The sequence below is a fragment of the Oryzias latipes genome, chromosome 10 (genome assembly GCF_002234675.1).
Source record: "Oryzias latipes chromosome 10, ASM223467v1".
NCBI classification, from domain to species: Eukaryota; Metazoa; Chordata; class Actinopteri; order Beloniformes; family Adrianichthyidae; genus Oryzias; species Oryzias latipes.
Window position 1 is genome coordinate 17,037,769 of NC_019868.2, and position 12,398 is coordinate 17,050,166.

The window sequence follows — 12,398 nt, forward strand, 5'->3', positions numbered from 1 at the left end:
TAGGATTAGCAAGAACGTGTTGGGGACCACTGGTCTAGATAATGCAGACCACTGAAATTAGAAGGACAGTGTTGGAAGAGGGAGAATTTCTTTCATCCTAGATTCATGCTGTGAAAAAGTCAAGGAGGCTAAGAAAAGAAATCCTAGTCTCTGGAGGAGGTGACTGGGGTCTGCTGTCCTCAAACCCTCTGGGATGTGATAAACATCGTCATTGAAGTGTGGGTTTTTGAGTATCTCTAACATAACAGTGAGCAGTGTGTGTGCGGGCGAAAGTATCCTCGCCTGTTATCCCCGTCACTTTTTCCTCCCATAAATCACTGCCAAAGATGGTTTCAGTGGAGAGCCTTCCCGCTGTCACACAATCAAAGTCAGGCACGCTGACAGGTCGGTGCTGAGGGCTAACTCATTCATGTGCACAACCATCAGCATACCCCACCACAAGTGTGTTTGTGTGAGAGTGCCAGTCTGTGACAGATGCCCCACCTCAATCACTATGGTCAAGGCCGCCATTATTTAGCCTTCCAGACTGCTGAGCACAAATTAAAACCAGACAGTAATCCAACAACATGTGTTTTTTTGTCCCAAACACTGAGCGCTCTGCTGAGCCTTCTCCTGCTTTTTTCCTTCTCTTTTCAGTATATTTCTATTAACATTGAGATTATTTTTGTCCTGCAAAAGTCTGTTGAAAAGAAAAAAACTAGTTTAAAGGAGGAGTAAATTTCTCTGCCATCATCTTCTTTCAATCTGATGTATCACAATTAGGCAAAATAAAGCCTTAGTCACAACCATTGACTGTATATGAGAACTGGACTGACTAACCCCTCCTCCCCAGCGTTCCAAACATGAAGTACTCGCTGGTCCCAAGAAGCTGAAATCCCATAAACTTCTATTGAAAGAAAACAGCCATTACTGAGTAATACATTGCCAGAACCATTTTATTGAGCTACCTTGTTTTTATCATGTTCCTGCCAATCCTATTATTTTATTTATTTATTTACTTTGTAGCACAAGTTATGAATTGGCCAATCAGATGCCTCAATAAAAGTATGTGGTCTCGTGTCAAATGTTTGAAGCGCTTGATTGACAGATTCTCCCGAGGCCGCCTCAGTGGAAGGGGTGTGGCCTTCTAAAAAGCTCATTGCTGACTGAAGAGAGTAGTTGCCAATGTGGACCAACTCTGATCAATTACTGCTTACTGAAGATGTCTGGTTCCATGACGACATCCGCATTGCAAAAAAATTATAACTGAATTGACTTCATTCGGTTGGAACAGGAAGAAAGTCATTTTCAAAGGATGACGTCACACTCACTGTGTCCAGTTCTCCTATACAGTCAATGGTCACAACTGTCCTCATGGGGGGATATTGGTGAAAAATGGGCAAGCTTGTACAGGGCACGAACATGGTTTTTCTACGGACATGCGACAGGTTGTAGTGGTGTAGAGGGAAAATCCCACGCACCGTGGTCTTAGCTTAGAAGGGCAGTTCAAGTGATAAGTGCATGCCCTTTGCACTGACTGTTAAAAATGAGGAAATTAGACAATGTAGTTTGTGTGGGTATCGCACAGGCACTTGCACATCATGTGCACACACCATGCATGCAGCATTTGGGTGCAGTCAGTAAAAAGGCAGTATTCTCTGCTCCCATACTCATCTTCTTCCTTTTTTACTTTGTGACAGCCTTTTATTTTTTATTAGGACATAGCAGACATCAATTACTGCTCAGACATCAATCGTGTGCTACTTAAATAAAAACTACCCATTTTCTCCTTCTGTGCATACAGTTGTTTTCAATGATGCATATGTCAAATAAAAGAAGAAAAAGAAAAACCTGGAATGTAATTTTCGTCATGAGATCTCAGTCGTTGTAAAAAGCATCAAGTTTTATAGCTAAAAATAAAACTTCAAGATGCTTTTTTTGTTCAAAACGAAGAAGACAAGAGAAGTTAATAGACTCCTATGTAATTTTTTACTATCTAAGAGTAAGACTTTTCTTTTTTTTAGCCTTTTTTCTCTGCCGCAGCAGTTGACCTAATAATGTTCACCTCATCTCATCCTGATGACTCTTGAAAAACGTCTGGTCTTAGTAAATGCTACCAGATGCAAGGATATCACAGCACCTACACACACATGTATACAGATGCACATGCACCACAACACAGAGCCAAAGATGCATCCCCAGATAGCAGAGACTGCTCAGCTGGACATTTGTAAGCTCATAATGGGCACAGCATGTTGCATTTAAGGGTGCTCAGACTGTGACTTGTCCTGCGCTGGCTGAAGCCTGCGCTGAAACAGATGAGGAGCATCACCTCCTCACTTGTTGCACTGTCCTCTGCTCCAAACAGCAACAAAACAAAACAACTGTATTTTGGCTGATGAAGATTTTACACCCAGACAGATCATAAACACTTTTTGAAAGTTAGTTATCTCTTCACACACGTCACCACCCGGATTTGCCTGTTGTTCATCCATCAAAGCAGGCACTGATGGCATAACAGACAACTCCATCCTTGAGCTTCCCCTCTGACAGGACCCCTGAGGCTGGTAAAGCAGCCCCCATGCCTGGAGATGAAACATCAGCATTCTCTTCAAGGCCCAGAACCTGATGACTAATGATGTCTAGCAGGCTGCAATGAAGGCTTGAGTAACCCACTACTCAAGGGAGCCTGTAAAAACTGTTAGCTTAACACAGAGTACGGTCATTGAAGAGGAAGTCAGCATTACCCTTCGCAAAATACATCACATTTAAGTGCTGTCGGAAAGCTGGATCCAAACGGCAAGAATTCCTTTAAATGCTCACAGGAATGCAAAATTCTGAGAGTTTTGAACTTTGGAGGACCGAATGTTGAGGTTCAGAGGTTGCTTAACGGTTTTTCTTTAGATAAACAAAGTGAATGACCTCAACTGCTGCTTCTGCACTTTAGTGAGGTTGAACAGAGCTTTTCTGATCTGCCTTTCAGGTTGTCTCATCACCACAAACACACAAATGTTCATGTGATAGATTATTACGCAACTCTCACAGTCTAATCATGATTTTAAAGGAAAATCCTAAAATAATTCTTGTGAACATACACAGAATGGGGCAGGATATATGTATTTGGTTACGTTTGCTCACTTTTTCTTCTTTAACTTCTTTAAATTGTTTTTTGTCATTTATTAAAAAATGTTTTTTATTGTTTTTATTGTTTCTGTTTTCTCATTGTTTTATCTCTAAGGCAAAAGAGTGCACATTGTGCACATTGTCTCATGAAAGTTTAAGAGACAAGACTCCAACATTATGAAAAACTAATAAGTAGCAGCTGGTTTAAGCGTATTTTGTAAGTTCCTGTCTCGTCTTTGGATTTAAAAGCAGCCATTTCTTCACAAAGACTCTAGCTGCTGTCCCTACAGACGTCTTTGAAGCTTGTCATTACAGGAGCACTTTTATACCTTTGGAATTATCTCATTTTATTTATTGCTTGGAGTTGGATAAAAAGATTAAAAGCAGGTTCATATCTCCCCAATCAGGCTAGACACTTTAAAAAACATTGAGCCTTTTTCAGTGATAAAATATGATTGTAAGGCTCCGAGTTGCCCCAATTTGTCATAAAGCAAAATCTTGAGACTTTGTCAGCAATTCTTTAATTTAGGAATGCAAAGAAAATTAATATTTTTCAATTATATAAAACCAAAAGTGAAATATTTTCATGCATTGCTTTGACTGAAAATAAGCTGTGCTTGTCCTTGTTATTTTTTTAGTAATTTCTTTGTATATTTGACATTCAACAGGGTCCGCTTGGCTTGGATGGTAAACCAGTAAGTGACTGTTTTAAAAGTCAAACTTAAAGAAATACACCACAAATATGTAACATTTGTTTTAATTATGTTTTGTTTTATTTCAGGGTTTACCGGGATCCAAGGGGAGCCAGGTATTTACCTGGATTATGTTTATGAATAAATTTTTTAAACTTACCCATGAGAATCCAGACCCATTTTTACTTAAAAATAAAATTATGTGTATTTTACCACAAACAAAGTGAACCACAGAATCCATTTCTGATATGTTTCTGTTACACTGATGTCACCATGGGTTCTTATGGGTTAGGTAGAGTTCTTTAAATAAAAGAAATGTCATTTCTTAATGAAAAAGAAATGACTATTTTTGTGGTTAAACAGTGGAAAACAACAATATAGCTGTGGATTTGTTCCACCTTTTAATTAGGAGTCACGTCTCAAGTAAGCTTCGCAGACATGCATCCTCCCTGCCCTGAAACCCTGCGCCAAGCAGGTCACTCACTGCTTAGAAAGCCAGAGCCAGAGCAGAGTTTACAGCCGTCAGAGGGTCTTTATAAAACCATTACTGTGACTCCTAACCCTCCTTTAACCCGACTCTGGTTTACCAGTGGCACGTTTAAGTCCTCCACTTGAATGTCAAACTCTTTGAACATATTGACAACGGTTGGACATGTTCCTCTCCAAACATCATTAAAGCCTTGTTTCCTGCCCCAGAAAGGTGGCTTTGTTCCTGGATGTGTTCTCAGCATCGTTGATGGCCAGCAGTAAAGCCCAGCAGCTGTGACACAGACTTCTAGGGGTCAAACATGAACCTTGTAGGTGAAAGTAGAAGGGCAGGGCAAAATTTTAAAGCACACCATGGGAGATGTTAGGTGAAGGAGCCTGGACCAGGACCCTGATGCTGAAATTGTTTTGGGGAGGATGTTCACATATGTGCAGAGATGTGATGCATTTCACATGACGATGACTCCAACCACTGATTGGACAAATGACATGAGCACTGACTTCTTGTTGCACCACATCTGATATCAATAAGGTTCACATATGAAAGAGGCTTGGGGATTTAATAGAAAAATCTGAATTTGTCCTGTTTCTTTGTTCTCTTTAAGAGATTATATAAACAAGAATGATGCTGTTATTTCACTTATCTTCTATAGGAACTTACACATCAAAAGACACAAGAATGAGTGGAGTAATGGATAAAACAAGAGTAGAAACAGAAGGAAATTAACATAACTCTTCTTTAAAAGTTTCACCTTTTGTGTTTCTCTAATCTGACAGTAAAGGAAGATATTGAAAAGTTTTCACATTCTTTTTTTTCCCTCTTAGACAGACATATTCACATAAGACATGAGCTCCGTTTGGGATTTACGGTGGTATTCTTGTACCGCTTGTTAACAGTAGACAGGCTGGAATAGAATGTGACAGCCCATCACGGACAACCACGCAGCACAATCAGAATCAGCTCATCTGCAGTCCTAGTGTTTATGATGTGATGTCAAAGCGTCCAACACAAAGTGAAGGATATGAGGTCAGAAAAACAGATTTCTGAAGTCTAATGTTTTCAGTTAGCCTTTCTAAAGATCCATATCCAAAACCTCTTTTGAGTCCTTTGAGAAAAAAAACTGGTAGAAGAACAAAGGGGCGTCTGGTCTTTTAGCTTTCAGTACATTTGTTTTTTATCTGTTGAGGGTCCATCCTCGCTGAAAGCATGTCTTCCCGTTGTGTAAAATGCAGAGAAAAATGTCACTCTGAATTGAGTTGTGAAACTGCTGGGATTGAACACTCCCTGGGGACGATTCAAAGATGCATCGTTTGTTAAAAGATAAGTGATTTATTCCCACCAACTGTCTCTTGTTATCTCCTCTCTTCTGCAGGGACCAGCCGGACCCAAGGGAGAGAAGGTATGCAGCATGACTTTCAGCATCTCTGTGTGGATTTTGTGCTTCCACGAATTTGTTCATCCTTTCAGATTAACATAAAATCATTCTTTTGCTCCCTCAAATGTTGGTATCAGCCATCAAAAGACAGTATGAAATAGACATGTAGGAGCTCACACTTTCTCATGTTGAGGCACCAAGCAGGTTCCTGATGATAGCCAGATGTTTTCTTTCTCTAAATCTGGAGAGACCGCATAAGTGCAGGGAAGAGCTGGCAGAGGAAGCTTGTGATGTGGTCACTAGTGCCTGCACTCGTGGGTAACATTACGCTGTTTTTTTACCCCAAACCCTGAAAGTCCTGCAGATAAGCAAAATTGCAAGAAAAACCCAGCTGCTGCAGAGCACATCTGACAGGGCAGGATTGAGTGTGTTCGATGGGGATTACATCTGAGTGCAGATGCTGAGGTTTGGACAATTGCCTTCCTTCGTGTAATCACACCAGTAGCTCTTTGATGAGAGCATAACCTCAAATGCCTTATCAACAGACCATCTTTGGAGTGGGCTCTCCCACTTTAAGCTAACAGGCTGTGTCAGAAACTTTCCTCTGCGGCTTATCCTGGTTTTTATCCCATAGATTTCTGAAATAGGGTATGACCAATAAACCCCAATTAGGTGATCTCTGCAAGTTATTTTACAAATCGTTCTGTCAAAACTGTTGTATTCTGATTAAGTGTGCTCATCAACTGCTGACAAACACCGTTTTTCTGTCTCTCAGGGTGATCAAGGCGACATTGGGCCGAGGGTGAGTCATGCATCTCACTTTATTTTTTAAAACTTTTTTTTTAATTTAAAATATTTGTTCTAGTTTTTATCCTCCTTTTATTTTCCTGCTTTTTTCCCCGCATTATTTTTATTTTTTCTTAAAATCCCAGATCCTTTTATTAGATAAAAAAATGTACTGGGGTTCCACTTTTGCTTTTGTACAGTAATCGCATTTCCCTCATTTCATAATATATTGATAGAATTCAAAGTAATTCTAAAGGTCTGTGAAAGAAGACCTTAAGAATTACTAAAGTACCACCAAACTTTGTCTTTGTCTTTGTCTGATTTTCTAGCATTATTTTACACATTTCATTTTTATGTAAATCTTGATATAATCAGAGACAAAGCTCCCATCACTTTTTTAACCCTATTAAGCCTCAAAGAACTGACAGAAAATTCAATAGCCTATCATTTTTGTATTAATAGTAAAAATTATTATATGTTGGGTAATTTGGCAGGTTTTTGCTCACAACAATGTTAGTTTAAGATGTAAAAATACTGACGAGTGCTCAGGAAAAAAATACTTATTTACCAACCGTCTCAAACTTGATCCACATATTTTTAACATGGTGTAATTGCATTATAAAGAATTAATCATTGACAAATTTTGAGTTACTTTAATTCAGGAAGTAGTCAGTTAAAAACTGAATAGCAATAGTTGAGTTTGATGAATTTGGAAAATTGACAAAACCTTTTCCCGTCAAAAGTGAGATTTCATGAAAGCAGCCATTTTAAAATCAGCAGGGAAAGCCCTTCTGCTGCCCCTAGTGGAATGATAATGTACTACAGGGCAGAAAACGTGGACAGTTATGTACAATGAGTTTAAGGGCAGATTGGATAATGCTAATGAGATAGGGAACTCAGAAATGTGTATTAGATATGTTACAGTCAGTTATATAGGGAGAAAAATGTAGAAACAAACATCTAAATGGTGATGCTACGTATTAAATTCTTTAACCCTGTCTAAAGTGTGTCATTCACACAATACATTTAGTTTGTAATTCTAAACAACATGACTCCTTTTATTCTGCTATTTTAGCTTCTACTTGATCGTTTGAGTTATGAACTGTATGAATAAACTTGACACAGAAAGATTATGTTTATGTTTCTTGTCTGATAGAAGTCAGACTTTTGCATGATTTGTGAACTGTTTGGAAGCTGTTTCCCATCCGGAATACAGTGCGTGCAATATGGCTTCATGGCGATAAAGCACAAGTGTTTGGTTATCATCTTAGAATTTAAAGAATGAAAAAAGTGATCTTGTTCTTTTTTCTTTAGATATTAATAAATCAGTTAAGTAAAACATTTTAACAAAAATTTTGTCAGACACTTTAGGAAAGTTTTTCTATGTTGTAATACATTATTTGAGGTCATCTATGAATAAATATGTAATAAAGCAGACCACAAACCCTTTTAATTATCAAACCTAAAATTCCAACTTGCGATCAAGTCATAACAAAACGACTCTGCTGCCAAGATCTTCCCCATCAATCCACAAGACAAATCATCTGCAGCTGATCAGTCAGTCTGAGCACAGAGCTGACATGTGTGGAAGATGTACAGAGGGATAAAATTGGCGCTTTTTTTCCAGCAAGGGCAGTAGATCAAAACTTCAGTTGGCTCGGGGAACAATAAGTTAGAAAGCTGAGCTTTGAAAAGATCTACTTTGGTCGGACAAATGTAGATGTTGGCTGCAGGATCTGCAGACATGTTTGGTGCAGGACTCTATTCTGAAACATGGTGGCAAAAGTATTATGGTTTGGGGTGGGGATTCTGTGAAAGTCATTATGGGTATAGGATCCTGCACAGCTCTCCAAATCTTTCTTGGAAATGGCCCAAAGAAAGTTTATAATGGTTTTTAAAACATTATTGTGAAACATGAATGAGCCAATTCATTTTTATAATTACATAAAAATAATAAATTATTCAAATCAATCAAATAAAACAGCAAATATTATTTTTAGGGAATTGGCAAAAATAAAAACAAAGATTGCAGTGTAATTTAAAATCTTAAACATTTAGATATCACTATTTGTTATATAATGTTTCTGTTATTTTAACCGAAAAAGCAGATTTTCTCTTCAGACCATTGAGCAGCATCAATGTTTTATTGTCCTTCAGTATAAAATCTCGCCACAATCCTAAAACAGGTTGCTTTAAAAAATAAAAGTCTGTTTAAACTGTGAAACAGAAAAGCACGTCTTTCTTATGAGAGAGGGCTTCAGTTTCTTCAAAAGCAGGAGATGAGACATTATGTTATTGAAAAACTGCCGTCTCACCTTAAAAATTCAGCGGTTCGGGGCATTTCTCCAAACTCCCAAAGTTTGAATTTTATTCAAAGAAGCTCGCTTTCCATCTGCTGCCACTGCTTTCTTTTCAAGTGATATCATCCCACCCTTCATGGGGTTTTAAGTGTGGTTTAAAAGTAATTCCCCCCCTCGTCCACAACCCGTTCTGTTGTGGCAAATGGTTGGGATTCTTTGAGGGAGTCGTGGACCTCATGAATCCTGGGTGTTTTTCTTCTGTTATTATGTTTATAGGAGAATATGAGGTCAGGTCACTTCTTCATTTGCAAAGAAAACTTTGGCGCAACTATAAAGTGATCTGCATTATTTCAAATTTAGACTCAAATTACCGAACTATGTTGGGTTTAGTTGGTCTTGTTTTTTATTTTTATTTTTCTTTAATTCCCTAATGGCTTGAAGTATTTGGATGGAAATGAGTATTTATTCTTTCTAGTAATCTGTAGCTTAACAGACAAATGATCAGCAGCTTTTGTTTAACTGAGTCTGATTAATTTTTCTTGGGATATATCCCTCTTTGTCCTATGAAGACACAATTTATTAATTTCTTTTTCCATAGTTTTCAAGAAAATATATTCTTATTGACCTTTAAACATAAAATAAGTGTTTACTAATTGTAAGAAGAAAAAAAAGGTATTTATCTTTATTTAATCTATTTTAAACCAAGTCCAAATCCTAGTCATTTGATTTTGTGGAAACTTTAGCACCTTAAACAGTTTTAAACAAAAAAAATCAGCAAATTAATCATTTTTAAATGGTTTAGGCACTCTGGATTTTTTTTATTCGTTGTTTTCTTATTGTGGCCTAATATTTGTTTAAAAAAAAAAGAAAAAAAGAACAATAACTACATTCTTATCTTTATTATTTTTAGTGCCATGAGAAAACAATTTCTTCAACAAATCTGTGTTTATTATTAAAATAATATGTTACTTTGTAACCAAAGAATTAAAGAAACACTAATATTATTTGATAAAAACTGCAGGAATTTTTTCAAGTTTGACTTAAGAAAGTTACGTAATCATGTTCTTATGGAAACAAATTAGTTCTCCAAATTATTTATAACCGCACATTTTTAAATTTCTCATGAAGCAGTTGGTTCAGAAGGAGGGTGTGCTGCAGAGTCAAAGAAACATCTGCATATTTCAGCCCGCACACACTGTGCCCGCACATTCACAGCTGCCATTATTTATGAGAGTCATTGAGGAATGTTTCCACGAGCAGCAGGGTTAAATTGATTTGTTTTTCCGATTAAAACCTCACTTAGAAAAAGATGTTGGCGTGTAAACAGCATAAATTGTTTGGAATAATGCAAGAAAGACCTTCAGCAGTTCAAAAGAAAGAAAGAAAAAGGGCGGATTTAATTCGCATTATTTGCGCATCTACACTAACTGGCTACTTTAGTAGGTACAGTCAATCACATGGCACTGGTTCCAACACCACAGCCAATATGAGTATTGTTGCTGACCATGTCCATCCCTTTATGACCACAGTGTACCATCTTCTGATGGTTACTTCCAGCAAGATAAGATGCGGTGTCATAAAGCTGGAATCATCCCAGACTGGTCTCTTGAACATGACAAGGAGTTCATTGGACTCAAATGTTCTCCACAGTCACCAGATCTCAACCTAACAGATCACCTTTGGGATGTGGTGGAACGGGAAATTTTGTTCGATCTGGTTTTACTGTCTACGCCCGTTTTATGGCCCCGTTTTGATATGTAGAGCCCAAAAACAGTCTTAATAATATTCAATGCAACCCGTGAATGTGAGAGTTTTGAACTCCCTCTGTGGAAGCCTGAAACACATGTTTACAAAGACTTTTCATTGAACATGGCAAATTGAATGCACGTTGCCGAGGGCGATGTGAATGTAGCTTCAGGCACAAACTAATTCATGTTAGGGACTATAAAACAGGGCTGTGATGTCTGCATGAAGCTTTGATCAGGCTCTGACCAGTGATTATACAATATTTTGCAGGCAACAAATTCATCCTTTATAAATGGAAAAAACTCTTATTACACAAGCTCAAAAATCTAAGTATTAATGTTTTTCCATCCAAATTTCTGCGTCCAACAAGTTCAACCGGGTTGAAACTTAAGAATTTTGCTGCACCCACAGTTAATGCATTCTGCAGAGCACTCTATAAAAAGAAATCAGAAGCCCATTTTTAAATAATCAGTTATCCTCTTTTATTTGAACGCCACATAATTGCACTACATAAATCCCTTACTGACGGTGAGTTTCAAACCCTTATCGTAGGTCTCTTAAATGTCAAAATGCTTGCACATCAAATATTTATAAAACATACAAATGACGTATTATTTAATGCTACACTAAGAGTTAGATGTGTTTGTGCGCCCTCTGACAGCTGATGGTGCTGCCAAAAGGGGGAACTGTGGGGCTTTTGTTTAATAGCTAAGCCCAAATGGAGTGTAAATTTAACATGACTGGCGAGTGCAACCATGTTTATGATGTGGTTCAAAAACGATGCAGAGATTCCTGATTCCAATCAAGGCATCAGCCCTCTGATTTTCCAACCTATCCTTTTTAATTTTGAGGGCAATGGCTTGAGCCAGTATGAAATCTTTTTGGCATTCTGCTTCGCATGGTTCTTCCAAATATTTCCCTTGGCTGAGGCTTCTGCATCTTTGATGTCTTTGGAGGAGCCTGCAGCTCCCAAAAGCCTCAGAATATTGCTTAGAAACACACGTTTGATTCAAAACAAACCCTGAAGCTCCTTAAAGCTACTGTGGCTGCCACTGAGGCCTCTGTGTGGATTTTTCAAGGTCAGCGTAGTAAAAACCACCGTTCTGTGAATCAAAGCGCCTTCAGTCCACTGAGGCCGAGCTGATAAAGTCCGGTTCAGTGAGACGCTGCATGGGCTGTTCCAGCATGAGCTCTGCCGTCACTTCGCGCTTTTCTTCCACTCACATCTGAACTTTATAGGCCAAGAAAAAGAATCTTGTGAAAAGAGAAAAATGTTTAAATATCAGTCAAACGTCCTATTGATGTAATGCAGGAATTATCCTGGGTTCAATAACAGGATATGTTTGGAAAATAGGCTTTGGAACAGGTTTCCTTAAATCCAAAGCTCCTGTTGTTAACATCTTATATTTGTCATACTGAACATGATTGGCTGTCGTGCAGAGGTGGAGCGGTCAACCTCTGATTTGCAAGTTCAGGGCCCACCTTGTGTCAGTGTCCTTGGGGAAGACAAAGAATAGGACTGGCTGGAAAGAAATAAAGAAGCTAAAAAAGTATATGCTCCTTCCTATTTTTACCATGATCTTGAGATGGGTTTAATCAAATAGAAGGGTGGATCAAACATAGAAAACAAAATATGCCTTGGCTGTGTGACGGGTATGGAGGCATTTTGATTCTGAGTTGCTCAAAAATGGTTGCAAAAAGTGACAAATTCACATAAATGCGATGATTAAAAACTATGTAGCCCTGGACATGACATTAAATAAAAAATCTGTAAATTGTTCTATCAAATTAAAATTTTGTGGTAACGAATTAGTATTTTCTGGCCACAGCTTAGTATTTTGTAGCCACAAATTAGCATTATATTGGCTTTTTGTTGGCACCAATTAGCATTTAGTGCATGCAAAGTGGTA

General features: G+C 38.0%; 1 protein-coding gene across 10 annotated transcripts in view; it reads left to right on the forward strand.

Moving 5' to 3' along the window:
* Nucleotides 1-12,398, forward strand: part of LOC101158456 (collagen alpha-1(XXIII) chain) — a 148,517-nt gene that overhangs the window by 116,592 nt on the left and 19,527 nt on the right. For all 10 annotated transcript variants that reach the window (XM_020706626.2, XM_020706630.2, XM_020706624.2 and 7 more), the window contains 4 exons: nucleotides 3,771-3,797; nucleotides 3,884-3,910; nucleotides 5,654-5,680; nucleotides 6,432-6,458. In XM_020706626.2, coding sequence (XP_020562285.2) covers nucleotides 3,771-3,797; nucleotides 3,884-3,910; nucleotides 5,654-5,680; nucleotides 6,432-6,458 — 108 coding nt within the window. The remainder of the gene's footprint in view (nucleotides 1-3,770; nucleotides 3,798-3,883; nucleotides 3,911-5,653; nucleotides 5,681-6,431; nucleotides 6,459-12,398) is intronic.